Raw genomic sequence first — 25,257 nt, forward strand, 5'->3', positions numbered from 1 at the left:
TGAAAGACCTCTACCTGAGACTTTGGAGAACTGCTGCCAGTCTGAGTAGACAGTACTGATCTTGATCGACCAAGGGTTTGGTTCAGTTTAAGGCAGCTTCATGTGCTCACAGTTTACAAACCAGAATTTGAATCTGGTTTATAATCCTTGGTAGGAAAAGACAAACTGAAGTTGAGTTATTCAGATGTAACAGCAAACGATTAATGGTCTGAACTGAAGAATAAGGAACGGAGCAGAGTATACAAGGAGAGCTAGGTCGCATACAGCTAAAAATAAGAGACAAGTTGGTACAGTGTGAGAATGAATTTTAATTCAACTCTGAGACCCCTATGTCTTTTGCATATGTTTCATCAGGGGGATCTGTAAAATATCACAGTCTGAACAGTTCCCACAGCAACAGAGTTGTCACATACAGTTAAGCCATGGGTGGGTATTACATTTGAGCCATGCCATAATATTTATTATTAGCCTGTAAGAAATGATTTTTGCTATATCCTCTAGGATATATGCTACCATATTCTATTCACCATATTCTGCCATATACAGGAGGCTGCTCATGTGACAAGTGTTTTTACATTTTGGATAGTGCACTACTGGTTGTGATAGCTGAAATGCAGCAAGTGCAAAAACTATATAAACAAATTCAGGAGGCCCTGATAAAACCGTTCCAGGCCACTGTTATCTTAAAATATTTCTGCAATAACAACCTACCATAGTCATCCTACCATACTGGGCAATTTGCCGTGCAGTCCTGTGAAGAGTTACTTTAGTCTAAGCCTATTTATTTCAGTGGCCTTGGTGGTGGAAAGTACGGTCAAGTCAAAGCCAACTTATGGCAACCCCATAGGTTTTCAAGGCAAGAGATGTTCAGAAGTCGTTCGCCATTGCCTGCCTCTGTGGGCTTAGATTGGATTAACTCTGCATAGGATTGCACTGTTGATACCGTGCAATTTTGTCTAGTGTGAGAGGCAGATGATACAAGGAGTGGGCCTACAGACTGGTGCTTTTCATGTGGGCAAGGGCATCTGATTAGACCAGGTTGCAGTGTGTTCTCTTTACTGGTCTTCATTCTCAGCGCTGGATCCTGTGCTTCACTAGTGCTGAGCTGTGGAGCATAGTATAAAGTTTCTAGTCATTATCAGCTATGAAAAACAGTTGCCCTACTTTACATGGCTTAAGCAGCTATCCATTATGAGCCTTGTGTGTTCGAAGTGGAATGGACCATGCGTCTGTTGCCCTTTAAGTATACTTTCCATTCTGTCCACAAAGCAGCCAGTGTATGTCATCATCGCACGTCAAAGAATCAATTATTGTGAAGATCTGGCTTTTCTGAAAATGTCAATCTTTCATGTTGAGCTCAGAGTCATATGCCATCTGCCATGTACGCACATAATCGGTTGACCATGTCTGAATTGTACTGCAGGTGTTCACAGAAAGCACTGCAAACAAGGGGGGAAGTCAGGGGACAGAAAGAAATTATATGAAGGGGAAAAATTCCCAAAAGATCTATATCTTGAGCAATGGTGAATGAATATGGAATAGTTTTGATATCATCTTCTCTTTATTGCTACAGCTTGAACAATGCATGAATATTGGCTCTGTTTCACTTCTGCCTAATTGAAGAATATGTGTTAGATTAAGACTGTGTACATTGTGCCAAAAGCCCTGTACAGAAGTGACAAAGTCATATCCTGGCATATTTACTGTTTAAGGCTACAAGCATCCGTACCGGTAGCTGGATGTAAGACTTGTTGAACGGAATGAGACTTCCAAGTAAATAAGCAGTGCATTGGTTTATAAATCTGCAGTATTAAAGAAATTACTTGAAAGTGAATATAAATGCCATCAGTGATATGCGGACTTCTGGGGCTGGAAGAGATAAATTGTCATTAAATGCAATCCTACTCTCCAAGAGGAAATGTTCCACACATTATTTATTTAAATATTTATGCACTGGCTCCCCACCACCACAGTGATATACATAAGCAATAAGAAAATGATAAATTAGCTGCCAAATTTGTGCCTGAAAAGGATGGCCTTATTTATTTTTTTACAAAAGATTTAGCATAGGAGCCTCCATTCCTCTTCATAGAGGCATTTGATAATGCCAAAAAAGCATTGTGACTGACTGAACATGTTGAAAGGATGGTGAGTGGTGAAAGGCACCCCTGGCCAACACTGCTCCCTGATTTCTAACAGGAAGCCCAGGTCTAGCAGCACCCCCCAAGCTACAAACATTCTCCTTTAGGGTATTACAACCTCCTCCAGAACAGGAGATGTCCCAGTGGTCTGACTTTGCCCCCACCAGTAGCACCTCCATTGCTCTGGGATTAAGTTTCATCTTGTTAGCCCTCATCCATCCCATAACTGCCTCCAGGCACCTGTTCACAGTTTCCACAGCCTCCCTAGGATCTGGTGGAAGCACACAATAGAGCTGGGTGTGATATTAGTGGCAGGTCAGCCCAAATCCCTGGATTACCACAAGCAGCTTCATGTAGATGTTAAAAAGCATGGGAGACAAGATGAAACCTTGTGTGACTCCATACACTGGACCCATAATGCAGTCAATAATGTTTGTAGCCTAGCTACTGTGATGGAAGGGAGATGGAGATGTTCTCAGTTTAACATCTCACGGGCTTTAGGGAGGGGTAAGCTGATTATTAAGACGAGGCTTTCAAATGGAGAAGCTAAGAAGTAAAAAGAGCTAAGGAAGGGTGCTGGATAGTCAGTTGACTGAGAAGCAGAACCTGAAGATAGATAGGTGGAGATTAGGGCTTGAGGAAGAAGGCAGAGGTGCAGGAATTGAGGCAAGAAAGCGTTTTATTAGAGACAAGGTTCTGAAGAAACCTCACAGAACTACTTTGGTTCTTAACAAATGTTGCCAACAAAGTTACAATTTCTTCTGTTCAGATTGTGGCTCCTCAAGAGTAATTGAGAATTCTACTTAGATTTAGGAGCCTAGATCATATGTGATCTGACATGGACTCATGAGGTCCATTGGAAAACTCACTATCAACCATATATAAAATGGAAATAACAGCAAACTATGTAACTGGCTCTTTTGTGATAATTATTAATCATTTCGCAAACTAAGAACAATAATTTTTTCATAATAGTGGCCTTGTATCTTTCCCGGATAATAACAGTTGTATGTTCTTATTTGATGCAACAAACCCAGCAGACAACAGATATACTCCTGAGTTTTGCAAGCTGCTACAATTTAGAAATTCCAAAAGGCTTCAATATATCATCCATTAATGGAGATTCCCAGTAGCTTTCCAGCCATTTTTACTGCGGAAGCGGCAATCAGATTGCTATTTGAGTGGGAGCATGCGTGGGTTGAACTATGAATCCATGTTTAATATGATTTCATTTTAAATTAACCCTTTTTCTGTTTGGAAAAGAAAAGTACATATTTGGGCAAATGCTTTTATGTGTGAGAGAAAGACATGGAGAGATACAGAGAAAGAGAGATCAGTTCTGACAGCAATCTGTTCTTCCCCAGTACAATATAAAGGAAATAGCTGCCACCCAAGCTTACTCTCCACAGTTTAATGGAAACAGTTCCAAAAGAATGTATAGGATGTTAACAAATATAAAAGGAGTTTAATGAAAGAGTATACAGATGTCTTTCATGTATTTTAAATTAGAAAGGCTAATTTTGAAACGAAAAGGGGGAAAAAAACCAGAGAGCTACAAAGCCATATGCTTCACATTACCAAAGTATGTCTTGCAAAGTCCTGTCATTCAGTGAGAAAACACACAGACCAAAACCAGAGGAAACACTGGAAAAAAACACCCGACTTGTGGGAAGTCAACCCATCTCTAAATATGTGCTTTATTCTCCTTCTGGTGTTCTTTGCTCAGTTACCACCAAGATTAAACCAATAACTTGCCATGTGGGAGGAAGGTTCCACTCAGGTTTACCTTCCGCCTCCCCTCACTCCAGCATCAGCATTCTGATTGTATACTGGTGAGAAGACAAAGAAGAAGAAGAATTGGTTTTTATATGCCAACTTTCTCTACCACTTAAGGAAGAATCAAACCGGCTTACAATCACCCTCCCTTCCTCTCCCCACAGCAGACACCTTGTAAGGTAGGTGGGGCTGAGAGAGTTCAAAAAGAACTGTGACTAGCCCAAGGTCACCCAGCTGGCTTAATGTGGAGGAGTGGGGAAACCAACCCGGTTCACCAGATTAGAGTCCGTCGCTCATATGGAGGAGTGGGGAACCAAACCCGGTTCTCCAGATTTTAATTATGGTTAGTTTGTGAAACCAGACCCAGAACCAAACCCAGTCCACTGCTTCAAACCACCAGTCTTAACCACTACACTAAATTGTCAATGGCCATTTGCAGCCAAGGCTGCTGTTTTTCACTGTAGCAGACTGTGCACTTGAACTCTTGAAGGCTTATTCCATGCCAGAGTTCTGCTGTTTTATATTGATCTCTTTTTTTGTTCTGATGCTTTTACAGTGCCATCCAAAAGAGAGTTAACACCTAAGTCCATTGAAATAATTAAGTCTGCTTTTGTCTTTTAAACATTTTTTTCTAAAAAACTTCATTTATATCCTGCCTTTTTCCCCAACGGGGACCCAACATGGCTTACATCTTTCTCCTCTCCTCTATTTTATCCTTACAACAAACCTGTCAGATAGGTTAGGCTGAACGTGTGTTCCTGGCCCAACGTCACCCAGCAAGCTTCCCTGGAAGAGTGGGGGATTTGAACCTGAGTTTCCCATGTCCTAGTCTAACACTTTAACCCCTAAACCATGCAGGCTGCTTTGAAAATTTTAGATGTGTCTGTTGTTTACACTATGGATGCATTACTATTGATACATTTTATGCTTTGGGAAGTTTCTAGTTCGCATTTTATGGCGTAGTGTTTTGTGCTTGATTCATGTTGTGAGCTGCCCAGGCAAGAGTTACCAATAGTCTGATAGCTTCCTGTGTCCCATCTGATCATTAGGAACCAGAGGCAGCTGGAGAATGACTGGCTGTACTCCAGCTGCCCAAGTTTGATAATCAGTTGAGGTCGCAGGTCTGCCTGCTGATCATGCCGCTGGGGAAGGCTGTGGAGAGTCACATGCCTTGAGAATTCCACTGGAAAAGAATAGTAGAGAGCAGTTGTGGCCAACTTGCTCCATGTCAGAGATACGGCTGAATACCTTCCCAGCACACATATGCATCTTGGTTTGGGAAAGTTGTCTGGGAACATTTCTATAGCCCTAAACCTACTCTGAGAGGAGCTTCCGCCATAATCGAAAAGAGCAAATTGGGCCTTGTTCATGAAAGTTCCCTGCATTATCAGTAGGGCTGTTGGAAAAAAAAAATCGGTAAAATTTGGATTCGGCAAAATTCGGCCTGTTTTTATTTGGGAAATGCCGAAGTCCGAACTCCCCTGCTTCGGGTCCGTGCAATTCGGCATGAGATCCGGAGTTCGGGGAAAAATTCGGCCGAATAAAGCCATTAAAAACACCATCGCGCCTTTCTGCGGCTCCAGGGGGGCATTTTTGGGGGTAGAGGTCCCAAACTTTCAGCGTAGCTTGAGGGGACCCTTCTTGCAAGAACCCCCCAGTTTTGTGAAGATTGGGTCAGGGGGGCTGAGATATGGGTCCCCCCTCCTTAATGTGCATCTCTGACAATGGGGGTTTGGAATTAGCAGAGCTTGCCGCCCAGCTCCCAGCCCTGACAAACAGCTGAGCTGGGGGGAGCAAGGGCGGATCAGGTGTGAAGAAATTTGCAAACCATGCAACGCAACACGTTTGCAACCATGCAAAGCAACACGTGACGCCTGGGAGTTTGCAAACCATGGAAAGGGACAGAGGCACACTAGCTATGCATAAGGAGCAGGAGGGGGTGGAATTTCCCCTTTTGCATCGGACTCGGGACCAGGAAAATGCATTCTTTAAGTCACAATTTGAAAACCAGTTTTGAGCAAGCATCAAAATAGACCTAACCGATCTTATGAATGAGGGAAAACCTGAGGACACACAACTGAAGTCCCCCCCTCAAACCAGGGAGAGAGAGACTCGAGGGGGCACATCCCCCCAGGCAGAACGAGCGAAAGCCCCCCTTTGGCTTCCCCCCCACCCACAGAAACTGCTCCCTCCCCACACACACACAGACTCTGCTTCACACACACACACACACACACACACACACAGGAGAAAAATTATAGAGAAAAGCCCCAAAATGGGTCTTACTGTGGATGTCTTCTGTTCCATCTTCTTCGCACCTGCCCCGCCCTTGCTCCCCGCAGCTCAGCTGTTTGTCGGGGCTGGGAGCTTTGGGCGTGGGAGGCAAGCTCTGCTAATTGCAAACCCCCATTGTCAGAGATGCACATTAAGGGTGGGGGGAACCCCTTCCCAGCCCCATATTTCGCCCCCCCGATCCAATCTTTACAAAACTTGGGGGTTCTTGCAAGAAGGGTCCTCTGAAGCTATGCTGAATGTTTGGGGGCTCTACCCCCAAAAATGCGCCCCCTCCAGCCACGGAATGACTCGAATGTGCACACGCACCCCTCCCCCCAAGGGGGATCTCTCTCTCACACAAACAGATACTCTCTCTTTCTCTCCCCGGGCCGCGCAGCAGCTGGGCTCATGCACTCAATCACGACTGATTGGCCAGAAGAAGACCCAGCTTGGACACGGATTGGCGGCGGGAGAATGCTGCTTACTAACTGACGGTTATGCTGCTGCGCCAAACCCCGAATTTGCTGAATTTATTCGCCGAACACCCTGAACTCGCTGAATTCGGCTCCCCGTTTTCCCACCTTTTTAAAGTTCAGTTCCATCCGAACTAAAAACCGCCAAATCAGGGGAAATTCGGCTGTTTTTCGGTTCGGGACGAACTGAATCGACAGCCCTAATTATCAGATCTACTGGGCAGCAGTAAGAAAATATACAAGAGATTGGGCCAGCAAGACTAGACTTTGCTCAGTTTCCTTCATCTCTAGTCCACTGATGTTGTCAAATTCACAGTTAACTCGGTGATTACAAAGAGTCCTGCTTTGTAGCAATCCCCTCCAAAATACCCAGCAGGCAATTATGCTGGGTTGGCATTTGGATGCAAGAGGATGCGGTATAAAACTTGTAGCTGGAGCAGTGCCAAATTGTATTGCAGTGGTGAGCTGCTTGAGTTTTTCATGGCTCGCTAATTTTTTTCTGTTTAGTCCGGTTATCACTATTGATTTGCTGCACATAGCCCATAACTGAGGTATAGGAGGTCAAGTCTGTGGATTGTAGTAAGCCAGAGGTGCAAATGACTCCTAGGAAGACTTTTTAAAAACACAGCTCCACAACTTGTTTCTGGAGCAAAATATATATATATATACAGCAAAACATCTTCATTGGTAGGGTTGCCAGTTCCAGGTTGGAAAATTCCTGGAGATTTTGGGGGTGGTATCTGGGAAGGGTGGGGCTAGGGGAAGGGAGGGACTTCAATGGCATATAATGCCAGAGTTCAACTTCCAAAGCAGCCATTTTCTCCAGGGCAACTGATCTTTGTTGGCAACCCTATGGGTTTTCCTTTTAAAAAGCTGACTTTTCATGTTTCCGCCTGTCTAGCTGCCATAGGCTCAGTTGAGACATCAGACACACAAAATAATTAAATTAACGATCTCTGGTTAGTGTGACTGTCTGAACATAGGCCCATTCTACTAACTGTGGCTAGTTAGGATATGTCATAAAAGGATTAGAAACCACAGCTTGAAGTCGGTTTGTTAACTACAGTTAACCTTCACTGTGGTTTCATATGACATACAAATGTAGACATCCTTTCTGAAGCCTAATTTGTTCTCTGTCACTATCCTTGGTGAATTGCAGGCAAGGATACCACTTGGGTCTATGAGATGGAAGTCGGAGAAAGGCTAAAACAATAATTTTTCAAAGCAAACCAGGATGTACGGTTATCTGTGAGCTGAATCCTGGTTTCACAAACTAACCATAATTAAAATCAATAATTGTTTCATGTTATATAGAACCAGCATGGTGTAGTAGTTATAGTGTCACATTAGGTTCTAGGAGGCCCAGGTTCCAATTCCCCTTTTGCCATGAAAGCTGACTAGTTGACCTTGGGCTAATCACTGTCTCTTACCTAACCTACATCACAGGATTGTTGTTGCAAGGATAAAATAAAGGAGAGGATAATGATGATGTGAGCTGGTTCAGGATGCCATTGGGACAAAAAAATTTCTAAAAAAAATTCCAAACTGAGCCACAATGATGACATAGGACTTTTCTTTCTCTAAAACTAGAAAATTGGGGGTTTTAAACCTGAAATGATAATGAAGCATTATCATTTTACTGCACATATTACTGTTTCATAGTTTTCTTTTGAGGTAGTATTGTTTTGGGGAAGGAAGGCAGGATGGTATAGTCCCATCTCATCAGATCTTGGGAGCTAAGCAGGGTCATCCCTGGTTAGTATTTGGATGGGAGACCACCAAGGAATACCAGGGTTGCTATGCAGAGGAAGGCACTGGCAAACCACCTCAGTCTCTTGCCATGAAAACCCCAAAAGAGGTCGCCATAAGTCAGCTGCGACTTGACAGCACTTCACACACACACAGAGTACCGGTTTTCTTCATTTTATCCATACTGTATCATGCCTAATATAATGTGCTCAATTCAATTTGAGTAATTCTAGTCCTAGTACATTGCTCATTCAATGTTTCACACTGATTGTATTGACCTAAGCTGTGCTTATTAGATGTCTCTTTGTATGAACTGTTATTGACTTAACCTGTGTAATTTGCTTTGAGTCTCAGTAGGAAGGGCGGACAATAAATACAGTAAACAAATAAATAAATAAGATAATGTACTGAATTCTGCACTAATACCACTAACGTTGTATTTGTGGAACTGCCAAAGCATAAGAACACATAGTCCTGGTTATGGGTTGTATGGAAGTAAGTTGCTACAAACAGCCTTCAAGAATTCGAAGTCCCTAACCTCCACAATCTTAGCAAGACGACTTGGTTAGGCCTTTTACTGTATGGTTTGTTTCTTACAAATCTTTTGAAGATAGCCCCTGATGTGCTAGTTAGCGAAGTCATGCTGCGTTGCCAACAGCAAACCGAGAACCTTTCTCCAGCAAGGATAACAAAGACCCACCCCATGGTGATTGATGAGAATGTTATAAAAGTGAAATGAGCTGGAAAGTCATCATCTTGTCTTTTCCTTTGCCACAGGAAAAGCATACCAAAGAGATCTCTTTTCTTCTGGTCTTGATAAGAAGTCTAACGAAGCATAAGGAGAGGTTACATGGCATGGAAATGTGTTCCACCCAGCTGCTCACTAGTTTGCAAGGCGCACAGTAAATAATACTGTTAGTATCCAAGGCACAAAAGAGAACAGCGCTCTTTTGATAGTGATTCCTAGCCTCTTTCATTTGCTTCCCTAAATATACAGTTTGCTTCCAATTCATTGAGTGGCATTTTGCAACAGTGCATACTTTCGTGCGGTGGGCTCTCTGATTGGTGGGTTTGTTTTTTCTTAATTGGCATGAACAAATGAAAGGTTACTTAGGCCCTGATACATCAGAGGCATTGTAAGTTTAAAGTTGTTTGCTGAACTGAGCAATATCTAGTTTAACCCTCTGGATTCATTCTCCCTGGAGTCATTTGTAGTGAGAAAAAGTTGTAGTTTCTCACCCAACTGCAATTCCTTGACACAGTCTTATTTTATTTAGAAAATAATATATAATTTGGAAATCTTTCCAAAGCTTTCATTCTGTTGGTCCTTTGGCAAGTGCATGTTAGTTTCTGAATTAGTTGGTGCTTTTTTCAGCACAATGTGTTGGGTTTAACACTTTTGCTGGGTCTGGAAATGTGTTTTTCCACAGTTGCCTATTTTCAAAACACTGCTAGATTGGATCCTGTTTCCCTTTATGTGCGATTACTTCTTATAATTGACAAATTTTACCTTGTCATAGTTCAGAGACAGAGCACATGATTTGCATGCAGACCGTCCCCATTAATCCTTGGCATCTTTCCTTAAACATTCTTCAGTAGCAATGCTAGGAAAGACCGCCACTGAGACACTGGACAGTCATAGCCAGTCAGAATTGATGGCTTGAAAGACAAGTGGTCTGAGATCAGAGTTTCTGGGATAGATGACCACATACATTCATTATATCTAAACTGATTGTCAAGATGGTGCAAAACATGAAGGTCATGTTCTCAGTTGACATAAAATCAGTATAGATGTATTAACATATGCATTAACAGTATAGATGCATTAACACAGACAAATGCTTACAGGAAAAGTTTCTCATGGTTTAGTAATGTTTTGGTCACCTGTGGCAGCAGCTTGCCAGTGAAAATAGGAGAAAAGAAATACCACTTTTATGGATGACCATCCTAAGTACATCCCAAATATTCCATATAATTACAATACCAGTTGTTGTAAGGAAACAGATCAACAAAGCCAGAATTATACCAAGGATAACGTGCTGCAAGATAGGCCCAAATGAAACAACAACAGAACACCTCAGGTGGTCACATAACAGCTCTCAGTTCAAACCAGTTTAACGCATCATTAATTACCTGCAACCTCTGCTGGACAATGATACTCCTCTCTCACAGGCACTGGCAGGCAAACCTTTTCTTCTCCACAGAGAGCCTCCTAACCTTAAACAACTTCTCACCCACAATAATACATATCCTAACATTAATGGACTCTGGAACCAGGCCCTGCAATAAACCAAGATGCCAACTCTGTCCCCATATTCACATTGAAAACACTATCACCAGACCAAACAACACCAGCCTTACTATCTGAGGTTCAGTCTAGCATTATATATGCCACCAAGTGTCAGCAATGCCCTTCCACTCTCTGCATTGGAGAAACAAATCAGTTCCTACACAAAAGAATAAATGGACATAAATCTGACATAAAAAATCACAACACTCAAAAACCAGTGGGAGAACATTTCAGTGTTCCAGGACTTTCCATTGCTGACCTAGGAATGGCAGTCCTCAAACAGAGACTCTTCAAGGGGAGATTACAATGTGAGATTGCAGGACTTGAGTTCATTCACAAATTCAGAACAATAGAACCCTGAAGGCTGAATGGGGACACAGGATTCTTAACTCACTACAGATGCTTATTTTCTGCCCCTAAGCATTTCTCCCCTGCTCTCACCAGGCTGATTACATTCTGCATTGCACCTCTGAATCCTGATGCTTTTCATTGCAACACCCCTCCCACCTTCTGACTGGGATATAAGGACTCAGGGATCTCCATTCCTACTTTCATCTGATGAAAAGAGCTTTGACTCTGGAAAGCTTATTCCCCAAAAATCTTGTTGGTCTGTAAAGTGCTACTGGATTCAAATCTAGCACCCCAAATACAGTTATAACAGAAACAAGTAGATGCATAAAGTATTCCAGGTGCCAGAAGACCGAGGGGGAAGAAGGAAGGACAGTCCCTCTGCTCCTCCCTCACTGTAATGTCACATCCCTCCCATACCTTCCAAAGGATAGGTCAGTTTAGGAAAGAATAGCCTTAATCCTTCTATGTGTATCCTCTTGATGTCTCCTGATAGAAAGTACAAAGACAGGGGAGTTTCCCTCTCATATGGCCATTGGAAAATTTGGGTACATTGGTGATGGAGATGGAAGTCCCCACCTTAATGCATGCTTTAATGCTTTGCCTTAATGCATGTATGGGGACATTACTGAAAAGAATATGATTCTCCGTGATGAAACTGCACGTAAAACGCATAGGGGTTGTAAAATTATTTAAAAATTCATTTCCCTCTGCACCTTGTTTCCTTGCACACAGGTAATTGCCATATTATCATTTTAATGGTGCTCTTCCACATACCTTTGATGATAGCTAGGAAGGTCCAAACACATTTTTCTGGCTTCTGCCAGGTGACTAGAGTAGAGTTTGAACACTTCTGAACTAGACAAATTAGCTTCCCATTTCATCTATGAGGTCCATATGTTTAGTAGGAAAGCTGCAACTGAGATCTGAGTAAAAGTCTGCTTCCATAATTTAAAGGCTTAACTGAATTTATGTTCGGGTTGTTTTAAGAAAGCTGTTATCAGCTTTTGTTTTTCTTTTGGGTGCTTTATTTCACCAGGTACTGTTTGCGAAGAGGTAGCTCCTTGCTGCTAGACAAGTCATCCTTAGTCCACAGAGTCGATAAATGCGTAGATTCACTTATTTGAGCAAATTTGATCTCCTGAGTCTGAAGCTGCGTGCAAAAGCTTTTTCCCCCCTTGGTGCATTGTTTCAGCTTCCTAATCACTGACCAGCTGTCTTGTTAGTGAATAGAACTTGTGGGCCCCTTGCCATGTTTCATGTGAGGTCTTGGCTGGGTGGCCAAGCAGGCGGCCTGCAGCCACTGTCAAAGCAATTCAAGAGGCATTGGCACAGCAGTGCCCCCATTAATTTCTGTTTGTCACATGCTGTCATGCAAGTTACACCAGAGAGGAAATGACCGTTGGGGGGGGGGGAAGTGTGCTTGTGGCACTTGGTCCCCTCCAGACATTGTGCCTGAGGTAAAACAAGTGGATACAATTAGCTGTTGTCCACAAGCAGCTGTGAGGAAGGAGAAACCCTGATCTGGGCCCCAGAGCCATGTGTCTTTCCTGTCAGCGAGGAGACTTATCAACATCTGCCATATTTTAACCCTTAAGGGTTCTGCTGTAAACAGCCCAATCAACAACTGAACACTGTAGTGTTGAACCAGTTGATATATTATAGAAATTGTGTCACAGCATAGCTTAGGATATGAGGCCTGTAAAGTGCATCATTCCATAGTTCCTAGAACTCTAGAGCCGGTGTCTGCTGCCTGTGGGCCCAAGAGCCACATATGGCTCAGTACCAAACTGCGTATGGCTCTTTAAAAAACAAAATCAAATCTTGAATTTAAAATATCTTGAAAGGTTAGGTGGCATGCTGCAATAACCAGTATTCATTTATTTACTTCGTTTATAGGTGGGGTTGCCAACCTCCAGGTGGTGGCTGGAGATCTCCCGCTATTACAGCTGATCTCCACCCAATAGAAATCAGTTCACCTGGAGAACATGGCCGCTTTGGCCATTGAACTCTATGGCATTGAAGTCCCTCCCCTCTCCAAACCCCACCCTCCTCAGGCTCCCCCCCCCCCCAAAAAAAAACACTCCCAGGTATTTCCCAACCTGGAGCTGACAACCCTGTTTATATCATGCCTTTCTCCTAAGTAGGCACCCAAACATTGTTTTACTCTCCTCCATTTTATCCTTATGACAACCCTGTGAAGTTGGTTAGGCTAAAGGTGTGTGACTGGCCCAAGAAGAGAGGTGAACAGTTGCCAGTAATCCAGTTGCCGATTTAGACCAGGGCACTGAAACAATTGTGTAGGTTGCACCTGAATATATTTATTGGGAGACCTTGTCTGTACTGCTGCCTAATAAAGGGCTTGCAGAAACCAGAATTTGGGCTGCAGAAAGGTTAGGGATTATTAATGTGTTGATAATCATTAAATTGTACTTCATCTTTTTGACGTGGTGAATATAATTTCTCATGAAAGCACCCGTCTGCCAAGAGTGCCAAAGATAAGCCCGCACGTTTCTGTCTAACCTGACAGATACCATTTGCCATCAGTTCAGTTATAATACATTTTCATTGGGTGAAATTGGTGAGGTATAAATAATTGTATGCTGATTATTCCACAGGAACAATGAGCATGGAAATCAGACCCAAGCAGAGATTTCTATGCAGTAATGTAAAGAATGACCTGAGCAAAGTTATTTAAAGGCCTAAAGTAAATTAAATGTAAATCGGCTTTGGAACTAAATTTCAGTCAAAGAGAAGCATTAGTTGAATTTATATTTACTGAGATGGGAATTGCAAACATGGTTGTCACACCAAGCATGGAGGATGCTTTGATAGCTTTGGAAACATTTGATGCTGCCATTCCAGTTGCCTAATTGGTGACATCTCCTTCTGCAAGTCCTTGGTGTCCTGTGTTCAGTCCCAACAGAAGTTGGCTTCAGGCAGCCGGTTCAAGGTTGACTCAGCCTTCCATCCTTCCGAGGTTGGTAAAATGAGTACCCAGCTTGCTGGGGGTAAAGGGAAGATGACTGGGGAGGGCAATGGCAAACCACCCCGTAAACAAAGTCTGCCTAGTAAATGTCGGGATGTGATGTCACCCCATGGGTCAGGAATGACCTGGTGCTTGCACAGGGGACCTTTACCTTTATTATATAGCACCACATTGGTTTATTGTTTCTATTTGACTGACACCCGCCACTGGAATGGTTAAGCATGCCATTAGAATTTTAAAGATATTGAAGAATTTGAACTGGAATTGTATGTTTTTAAATTGTCTAATATGTTGTGAACCACCCTGAGCCCAGCATTGCTGGGGAGGGGTAGGATAGAAATAAAGTAAATAATTAAATAAAAGGAAAACTGCATTAATTGGTGGAATTGTCACTGTTAGGAGCCAGAGCTACTTAAAGCAAATATAATATGATTCAGAGAGGGACTTAAATTGTTGTAGGCCAAATCGGTACATCAAATCTCTCTGTCTATCTCTCTCTCCATTACTCACTCATTGGATTTTCTTCAGGTTAAGAGTGAATTCAAGGTTTTCAGCTACTTCCAGGAGTTGCCAGTTCCGTCTTCGCCACCAGTGGGAGGTTTTTGGGGCGGAGCCTGGTTAGGGCTGGGTTTGAAGAGGGAAGGGACTTCAATGCCATAGAGTCCAGTTGCCAAAGTGGCCATTTTCTCCAGGTGAACTGATCTCTGTTGGCTGGAGATCAGGAAGTAGGAGTTTCATTTTATAGGAATTTTTGGTGCACTTTCAGACCAGAACTATAGAGGTGGGGCTTTAAAAAAAACAAGCCATGTAATGCAAATAGCTGTATTGGTTGAATTAGAGGAGAATAATTCAATGGAAAAATCAGTTTAAAGCTACTTTCTGAAAACAGTAATATGTAAAAATGATAAATATTTCATATATGTATAAAAAGAGGGGGGAGGGAGGTATTTTTGAGCTTCTCTCTTGTTTCAGGGGCCTCAGAGGGTGCATCCCAGCCCTCAGCTGCCACCTGCTGGGCACCCTAATTCCCCTGGCTACCCACAGGGACACATTTCATCATTAGTCTTGCACCAGAAGTCCTGGTCTTTTTGGTTGTTCATCTGCTGGCTACGGGCTGTTGTCATGACCCCTAGCAAGAGATTTTCTCCCAGCAAGGTCCTCTCAGACAAGCCACCTGTTTCTAGCAATATGAACTCTCTTGTGTCCCACATAACTACCAGATCCCTAAGGTTCCTGCAGACTGAGAGGCTCACTCTCCTGCAGCGGCCCCTTAACTCTTCTGAAAGAGGACCCAAGTGAAGCCTTGCACCTCCAGGTCTCCCTGAAGGGCCCCCCTTCAACTGACCAGATACCCTCATTTGGAGCCAGGGCCAGTTTGCTGCCACCTGCAAGCCACCGCTGGGGAGCTGAGGGAGGTTCTTCCTTACCTCTTTTGTTCCCAAGCTCCCTGGCCACAAAAACAGCCCTGGGTGAGACCGGGGTTCTGGTTTCAAAAAACATGGCCCCTACAACTATTTGTGAAAGTTCTGTGTTGTTGTTTTGGTCCAAATTTGGCAGAGAATCTGCCTGTACGTATGGTGAATTGTAAAAGAATAGGAACACAGCTCTTGGATTTACCAATTCTTTCATGTGCAGATTGCTAATGCTGAAGTAAAATGACATTCTGATCTTGAAATCCATGTGAGAAGTTCAAAGTGTTTTGAGTATGCTAGGCACTCCCAGTTATCCTCACAGTTAATTCTTACAAAGTCAGTATAGCATGGAATTCTGTGATTTGATTCAGTTAAACACGTTAATATGCCAGTTTTTTCTTGTTCAAAGTAATTCTAATATTTACCACCTTGCAAAAAAAATATATACAAGCACGCCACTTTGAGTTAGCTGGTAACAGTGTGTATTCATTTTCTGCCTTAGCCAGTATTGTTGTGTAATTTGCCAGGCCAATAGAAGTATCTGTGCATAGGCAGACAGACAGATGTCTGTAGCTATAGATACGTTCCTTTAAAATAGATGCTTTCTTTCATGCCTTCTGATCAAAACTCTTGATTGCTTACTCTTAGGACATGATGCTGCAACTGCTACGAGGCCTTGATTTTCTGCATTCACACAGAGTGGTCCACCGTGATCTGAAACCCCAAAACATACTAGTAACCAGCAATGGACAGATAAAACTAGCTGATTTTGGGCTTGCGAGGATTTACAGTTTTCAGATGGCTCTTACCTCTGTGGTAAGTTTCAGTATGTCTTAGTTCTCTTCTAGTCTAATTTCCTCATTTGTCTTTTGCATAGAGTTTGTTTATTCATGAGTTTAGAAATCGTTAATGGCAAAAGACAGTTGCCAGTATTTGCAAAATATTCCGTTTGGATTTTATCTGAAGCAATTGCTGTTGCTCTGGAAAGAAACTATTCCCACAAACGACTGGGACTGAATGACACAGTAATAAGCTTTTGCATATTTATTTGCATATTTATTTGCATATATTCTTTAGCATCTTACAGTAAACTAGTTATTACTAATAATATTTGCAGTGTATGTGACAGTACATATCTCAGTAGAGATAGGATACTTTAACAGAAGGCATGCAACTGTCTTGAAAAGAACTGCTGCTGCTGGCTTTTTGCTTAGCAACCAAGGCGTGAAAATGTGCTCTGAGGGTTCCTTGCATGACTTCTTATGTCTTGAGACCTGACTACTTCAGTTATTATGATTATGCAATCAAATTGTATGTTTGAGCCTGGAGAAAGTGAAGTGAAGCAGGGGAGAACTCTAGAAACCCAGGGTTCTTTTCTTGATCTTAGGGTGATCGTGTTAGTTAAATATGCATTTAAAAGAATAAATAACCCTGCTGTGAGTCCCACTTATAGTTTTCCAGTTGTCATTTGTGCTACCTTCCGGGAACATTAAATAGGAGCATTTGCCTACTGCCAAAGCAAACCTGATAATTCCAATGTGGAAGGAACAAGAGCTTTGTAGTGGTAGCTATGATTGAAAAATGGTATTTGAGAGTTGACCCCAAGCACAGGAAATCCAAGAAAAAGTGACCAGTTCTCCATGAAATTGACTGCTTATTAACCATCTGATCCTACTAAGCTATAGGCTTAAATCATAGCAATCAAACGTCCAGGTCTTGCCACTGGTTCCCTGATATGACCCTGAATAATGTAGCTACTGGCCATTTATGCTTGCATGTTCCAGGCTGAAGTGCCCCGCATATTTTTTTGAGTTTTTCACACTGAACCTCAGGTGAAGCCGGCACATACCTGCTTCGCATTTCTTAAGAGCCCCTTTAACGTGACCTTTTGTGTATGCTCCACCCCTGCCTCGAAGAATCCCCTCAAGGAAGCATGCAAAATCACAGAAACGGTGGTTGCTAAAGGAAGGAACGAAGGAGCAGGCCAGTGGGGGTGGAATTTCTCCTTTTGTGTTGGAACTGTGAATAGGCATTTTAAAGGTCGCATTTAATGAAAGAACTTTGAGCGAGCATCAAAACTGACCCTGCATAAATGGCCATAGATTCTTCAAGAATGCTAGAATCATCTCCAGAGTTCATTACTGTGGGGCAGTGCTCCAACACGATCTTATACTAATATGTGCCAAGTCTGCCAACACTTCTGAATGAAGAGAATGCTAGAATGTTTGGGCTTGTCCAGATCAAGGTAAAGAGAATAAAAGTATATCAAATAGTCAATATATTCTTGGGTGGTGTTTGCATGCATTTGCTCCTTCCATTCCTGCCTGATGTATGAGGAACCAAGAGGAAGGGACATGATAGACATTTTCAGTGGTTTATTATAAAATTCAGTAAGTTAAAATAATATTGTAATAGCCTTTCCATAATATTGCGTTAAAAATAGTATTACAGTAATGGCAAAATACATGTTTCACATTGTCCAGAAATTTGTCATTCCAATACATTAGAAACAATTACCATCTCTCAATAAATGAATTTGTCATACACCTTAGTGCAGTATTTCTCAGAGGGGAGTCTTTGGACCCTGGGGTCCACTAGGGTAGTGCATGGTTTCCAAGGGTAATTTGTAGCCACTCACGTGCCCATCCTACTAACATGAAAAATAGCCCTCTGTTTTCTAGGAATTGGGGACAAGGATTCTCTACCTGGGGGAAGGGGACCAAATTGTCTTCCCCTTACTTAAAAGAGTGAGAGCTAGCAAATTCTCCCACCTCCCATGGTTACCTAGCTTCCATAACACCTCACAGCACTAGCCAGAAAATGCACTGATTAGTTACCAGGATCCAGTAGCTGAGACCTAGGAATTCTGATTGGCTAAGTGGCAACAATTCTAATAGTTCTAATTCACCAGTTCTAATACAGTCATCGTAGTTACTTTAGGCAGAAAACTGAGCTAGTTTTCACTCTATTGTCCAATGCAAATGATTTCACCATAGACATACAGAGATGCCACTCTGTGCCCAAAGACATTAATACCCAACGGTAGTTTTCTGCTGAATACCCAAAGTTTAGGTTTTGTGTGACGCTCATCTTTTTCTGTTTCCATGAGCAACTTTGAAACTTTTTCGCGGCCTTTGCCCACCCCTGTTCAGCTAGCCTCTGGTTAGAAGATTTTGCCTCTCTCTGGCACAAAGTCCCTTCCAATCAAGGGGTGGAATTGATTAGACCTTGGGTCAGGGCCCTCAGGTCACTAACCTTTGATAACTATCGCCCTTGTCTGTTTATCTTACAATATGTCAATTTAGTAATTATAGCAGTTCATATTTTTAGCTGATTCTGAAATTGCGGGGGTACAAAATAATTTTACATTTGCCTAAAATATTTAGAACCTCCATTCCACTGTTAAATGTATCATGCAATGTTTTAAATCAACACAATAGGATATAATCAGAAAACAAAACAATAAACACTTTTTTAAAGTTCAAAATGACTACATGAATCAAATAAAATTGCAAAACAAAACATTTACAGAAAGAAGCCAAAGGTGGGCCAATCCTCACATATAAATGCAAGTTGTTCCAAATCCTAGGGAGTTCATACAGTAAAAACCCTGTTTCTTGTTGTCACAGTTCTAAGCTTTCATGATGACGGCATATGAAGCAGGGCATTATCACTTGACTGCAATTGCCCCCTGGCTGATATAGGGAGAAACAGTCCCTCATGTATGTCCTAGGACGGTCCTAGCATTCATAGGTCAGAAACAACAACTTGCATGTTGTGCCTAAAAAACCGTTACCCCAGGTATATCTGATCAAGGATAACGCACTGGAGATCAGGAAGTACTTTTACAGCTTGCTCTATTTAATGGTACCAAGTTTAAACATAAAAGCTGGGATCAAAATCTCTCCAACCGAAACACAAAGAGTCAGACTGTAGAAAGAATCACATTGCTGTTCAGTATTCTTCCACCTTTATACATTTTCTCAATAACAATACATTTCTTCTTTTCCCATGGTTTCATTTTTAATCAAGCAAACAAACAGTTCTGCAATAAGCCAGTTCTTTTACTGAAACATGATGGTTCCTTTGCCTAGATAACGAGCTAGCAGAGCAGAGAAAACCGGCAGTGTTTTCGGAATGTTGCACATTGAGGAATGTTAGTGTATGTGCTTTAATGCAAACTAAGTGAATTGAAAGCAAGACGAGGGGGGGGGTTTGACACGCATTTATCTACACGGGTGTCATGTCTAAAAGGAGGATTCCTGCACCTGTTTATGTACACGGGCAGTTAATAGTGCCACAGGTAAAATACCTTTATTGTGGGCACTTCATGCATTGGTCCAAGAAGCAAACGATTAGCCAATACAATGGACAAAATAGATTGGATAGGCCCATGCCCTCCTGTGCCCATTAAAAGATGGGTGGCCATATTTTGTACCAGCCGAAACTTTCAAGTCATCTGCAACATTAGCTGCCCCATGTAAAGTGCACTGCAGTTCGCATGCTTGGGAGTTACAAAAGTTTCAAAGTCTCCTTGACACAGAAAAGGGCAAAGCCAATGCAATAGATACAAATGACAAAAGGACTTCTTTACTATGACTGAAATTTCCCTCTCAAAAGGCTATGTCTAGAAGCATATGAGTGAGGAAGCAATGTGATATGGGCTGACCAAATATTAATGCCACCCCAAACTGTATGAGAACTCCTTTCTTCCACTGACATTCTGTAGATGGTTGCACATTGATACAACCATCATGTAAACTTGTGTCAAGATGGATCTCCGTTTGTAGAATCTTCTTGTCTTTGTCCTTTGTAATGCCTCTAGACCTTGCCTAGGCAGTTCTGATTTGCATTGTCTACTAATTCTGTAATTGTCGTTCAGTTGCATTGTTCATTGAATGTCTGATGCTGTATGAGTGTGTCTTTAAAATCTGCCATTGCCTTGAGTCACTGCATGAAAGGCAGGCTATAGATAAAGTAGTTAAATAAATAATCATAGAACTAGTCTTACAAAGGAGGCAATAGGTCATCTAACCATTTATTGATTGCTTTGTATTATATCCTGCTTTTCAGCCTGGAAGTCCTCACAGTGATTTACATTTTAAGGTGAAATGTGAATAGGTCATCTAACCATTTATTGATTGCTTTGTTTTATATCCTGCTTTTCAACCAGAAAGTCCTCACGGTGACTTACATTTTAAGATGAAATGTGAACTCGTTTCTGTCCCCTCACCAAATCCCAGTGTATTATCTCCCTTTACTAAGTTTGGATGAGTTCCCTGATGCTATCACATCAGTTGATTTTCTGTTGGTGTATTCCAGAATGGCAGTTGCTAGATGGTGTGCACTCTAACCCCATCTAGTTCATCCCCCTGCCCTGTTATAGGACATTTTGTGCAGCAGGGATCCCTCGCTGATGCCTGTCTAAGCTTTTCTAGGAAACTGACCATGAAAGAGATTTCAGTCTCTTTAGGTAACTTCTTTCATCACTGAACTTTTCTTATCAATCAGAAAATTCTTCATAATATTTAACCTCAATCTTCCTCCATTGCAACTTGTCCTTGCCTTGGCAGAGAAGGTAAATAATGTCTGAATTACTTCACAGAAATCCCTATATCTGGTTGACCGCCTCATGTACTGACAGTGGTCACACAATGAGCTTATCGAAGTCCCTTTTCAGTACTGATGATCAATGGGCATGTTAACTCTGTCATTTCTTATATAGCAGAGCAGTAGCTTACTGCCAAACAACCTCCCAAAATTATTTTACGAAGTATCAATTCACTCCCAAAATACATCTTAATTCTCTGGCCATTTTCCAAACTCGGTCTCTTCCAGGGGAACAGAAAGAGCTATGAAAGAAAGAAATGAGCCAGCCCTAGTTTACTGAGTACTGCAAATTGATAACTTCAGAGCATTTAATCTGTGAAAGTTACTAACTTCCTGAATATCCAGGCATTCTTTTGACAGGTGGCCATATTGCTGCTGTTTGCAGCTCCTTGTGGCTTCGTCTGATAAAGGAATGAAAGCCCCAAAAGAAATGGACACAAGTTTGTGGAGACAATAGCATTTGCAGATGTAGCAAGTATCAGAACTGATAGTCCTAAGGATAATCATATCTGGCCTTGTTCTCAGAGAAGAATAGAGCAGCCATTCACTATCACATGGGATTAGACTGTTTTGCTAGTGTTTGTGCTGACTCTCAGGAAGGCTTTGAAAGGTCTGCATGAGACATCAATTGACAGAGGGCAGTTGAGATGGTTAATTTTAAAATGACATGGAGTTTAATTCACTACTGTGATTTTCATTGCTTAGAAGAATGAACACCAGATATCACAGTGTGGCACCCTCATATTCAACATCTGTTAATGTAATATTCTTTGTCGTTTGCTGATTTTCTTAAGGAGGAAATATTGGTTTTGTTTGGTAAAGCAAAATATTGTTTTTGTTTGGCGAAGCAAAGTGGGTACTATTCTGATCAAGGCAGATAAAATGTGAGGCAAACGTGTCAAACTAATATATGAGTATTTAAATGAAAATAAGCCTCTGTAACTTCTATATGCTTCTGACTAACTAACACTGGAAATCTACTGTGTTGCTAACAGTACACTTCCAATACTTGTGGTTTAAATTTTGCTGAATCATAAGCAAGATTCTGTTCAGTGCACACCCATGTTTTGAAACATAGTTTTAGAGGAGTTTTTCGACTGCATGAAATGTTGAGGTGGGGGGCAGGGAACTGGCCTTCAGAAAAGAATTCACCATATTTTTTTAATGAAGAATTTTTCTATATCCCATTGTAGAAAATTATTTATTTATTTATTTGCTGTACTTGTAGTCTGTTTCTCTCATTGAGATTCAAAATGGATTACAAAATTGGAATAAACAATGGAATAAAGGAAGCAGTAAGACATACCATAAACAATGCAGTAACTGAATAACAAAAATTCAAAACTGATGCACCACAAACAGAATATGTATATACAGCAAGCAGCACAAGAAACTGCAATCCTATATAATGCATACAGCAAACAATGCAATAAAATACTATCCTGTTCCCTATATGAGGACGCCCTCCAATTTCAGTTATTACAACCCTTATTCCCTTTATTAAAAAAAAAAAATCCCTCCTGACTATTTGAAAACAATGCAGTACAAACAAGATAGTATATACAGCAAACAGTGCTCTAAACTAGAATCGTGTTGCCTATATGAAAATTACTAAACACTATTTTATATTTGTTTATAAAACTGTACTCCTGAGCAGTTCTGTTTCATAGAATCACAGAGTTGGAAGGGGCCATACAGGCCATGTAGTCCAACCCCCTGCTCAATGAAGGATCAGCCTAGCATTCCTGACAAGTGCTTGTCCAGCCTCTGCTTAAAGACTGCCAGTGAGGGGGAGCTCACCACCTCCCTAGGTAGCTGATTCCACTGTTGAACACCTCTTACTGTAAAACGTTTTTTCCTAATATCCAGCTGGTATCTTTCAGCCTGCAATTTAAACCCATTACTGTGAGTCCTACCCTCTGCTGCCAACAGGAACAGCTCCCTGCCCTCCTCTAAGTGACAGCCCTTCTAATACTGCAGAACAATAGAAATGGGGGAGACTTCTTGACCTCCTTAGGCAGGTCTTTCCACAGAATGAGAGCCACAATCAATAATAATCTGGTTTAGGCAGTTGTGGATTTCACCCACTTGAAGAGTGGCAATTTCAGCAGGCTTTGCTCAGATGAGAGCAGTTGATGCAGCCGGTCATAAAGGGAGAGGTATTCCTTTAGTTTTGGGATCCTAGACCATTAAGAGCTTTAAAAGTGATAACCAGCTCTGACCTGGATAGCCCCAGATTTGTCTGATCTCATTAGATCTCAGAAGCTAAGCAGGGTCAACCCTAGTTAGTATTTGGATGGGCAATCTCCAAGAAATACCAGGGTTGTGATGTGAAGGCAGGTAATGGCAAACCACCTCCCAATGTTTCTTGCTTTGAAAACCCTATGGGGTCAGCATAAGTCAGCTGTGACTTAACGGCACACACAAAAAAGTGATAACCAGCACCTTGAATTGAAAGTTTAGGTTTGAATATATCTTCAGGATAAGTTTTCATACTCTTAAGGAAAACTGACAAATTGCTTATGTATTGTCCTTTTCCTTTCCTCTTTCTTTTTATTTCAAGCTCATCCGACCAAAGATCTTGAGCGCAACATACATAAGACAAAAACAAAATTTACAACATCTTAGAGTGATAAAATATTTATAAACAAAATGGCTTTAAAATCTTGGAATTCATAAATTATTTTAAAATTACAAACATAAGAATAAATAAATATCTTTATAGGGAGCAATATAGACAGTACATTGATAATATTTCTGGTTAGGACATGATTTAACTTTATTGTGACTTTAAAGCCAGGACTTTTGCCAGATATTTGGCGACACCTCTTGTTATTCCTGGGTCCGTGTCTCCCATCATTAATGAAACTACCCAGGGGTCAGCAGGAAGATGATGTTTTGATAGGATAGGAGCAATCCAGAGGACCCTGGGTGCAGACCATTGGTCACAAAGTAACAGAAGGTGATCTATTGTCTCAGTTGCTACTGATGCACAAGCACATAGTCTATCTGAGAATGGAGTTTTATCAAATCTCAGTTCAGCTGTCGGCGGAACATTCAATCTGGCGAGCATAAAAGCTCGCCTATGACTAGGAATTGTGAGAAACCTCATGTATGAAGGGAGGATAGCTGGTGGGGTAATTCCTAGTGCGAAAGTGGAACATACTTGCCTTGCCCGGCGCTTATGTATTGTATTGGTTTGGATTTCAGTCTCACTTAATTCCCCTCTTTACTATCGCCATTGTCCCACATGGCTTTTGTCCATGCAGACCTTGTAATCCCCAGCATAGTGTTTTTAATGGTTAAAGCTGACCTCTCCTCCCTTTTTCACCAGTGGAAGAACTGGTTGGATCCAACCCATTGTGTAGAAATTATTTGCTTTTTGGGAAGGCACACAAAATACTGTTCATATACAAAGTAGTTTTTTAAACAAAAACAAAACAGAAACTATAACACAGTTCAGCCATGTAACGCAACCCCCAAATGTTCATGTAATAACACATTTGTTTAAATTATGGTTTTATTCACACATTGATGTGGGTAGGTTTGGGAAATATGCGGCTTATTCTTATATAAGAATACCCCTTTAATTAGGTTGTTCTCTGTTTTTGTCAGAGTTTCTTTTCTTTTAACATAAATCCTGTGTGGTTAGAGTACTGGAGTACCAGGGAAACTCAGAGTCTAATCCATTTAAGCCAGAAAGCCCACTGGGTAAACCTGGGTCAGCCACTATCTCTCAGCCTCGCCTATATTAGAGGGTTGTTTATGGATGAAAGAGGGGCATAATGCTCCCTTAACCTTCCTTAGAATGTGAGTGGGATAAAAATGTCGTAAATAACAGCTTTATGAGAGGCAAGGGGTATATTTTTTCCAATAACACCTAAAAAAGGATATTACAGAGCTTGAGAAGGTGCAGAAAAAAGCAACCAAAATGATTAAGGGGCTAGAGCAACTGTCCTATGGGGAGCGGTTAGGACGCATAGGGCTGTTTAGCTTGGAAAGAAGACGGCTAAGGGGAGACATGATAGAGGTCTATAAAATTATGCATGGTTTGGAGAGAGTGGACAGGGAGAAGTTTTTCTCCCTCTCCCCATAATACTAGAACACGGGGTCATCTGGTAAAGCTGGAGAGCGAGAGATTCAAAACAGATAAAAGGAAATATTTTTTTCACACAACGCATAGTTAAATTGTGGA

General features: G+C 41.6%; 1 protein-coding gene across 1 annotated transcript in view; it reads left to right on the forward strand.

The window, feature by feature from the left end:
* The window catches only part of CDK6 (cyclin dependent kinase 6), a 106,816-nt gene that overhangs the window by 32,109 nt on the left and 49,450 nt on the right, over positions 1-25,257 (forward strand). Inside the window, exon 3 of the mRNA XM_056857496.1 lies at positions 16,101-16,268. Coding sequence (XP_056713474.1) covers positions 16,101-16,268 — 168 coding nt within the window. The remainder of the gene's footprint in view (positions 1-16,100; positions 16,269-25,257) is intronic.

This window comes from Euleptes europaea, chromosome 11 (genome assembly GCF_029931775.1).
Source record: "Euleptes europaea isolate rEulEur1 chromosome 11, rEulEur1.hap1, whole genome shotgun sequence".
Lineage (NCBI taxonomy): Eukaryota > Metazoa > Chordata > Lepidosauria > Squamata > Sphaerodactylidae > Euleptes > Euleptes europaea.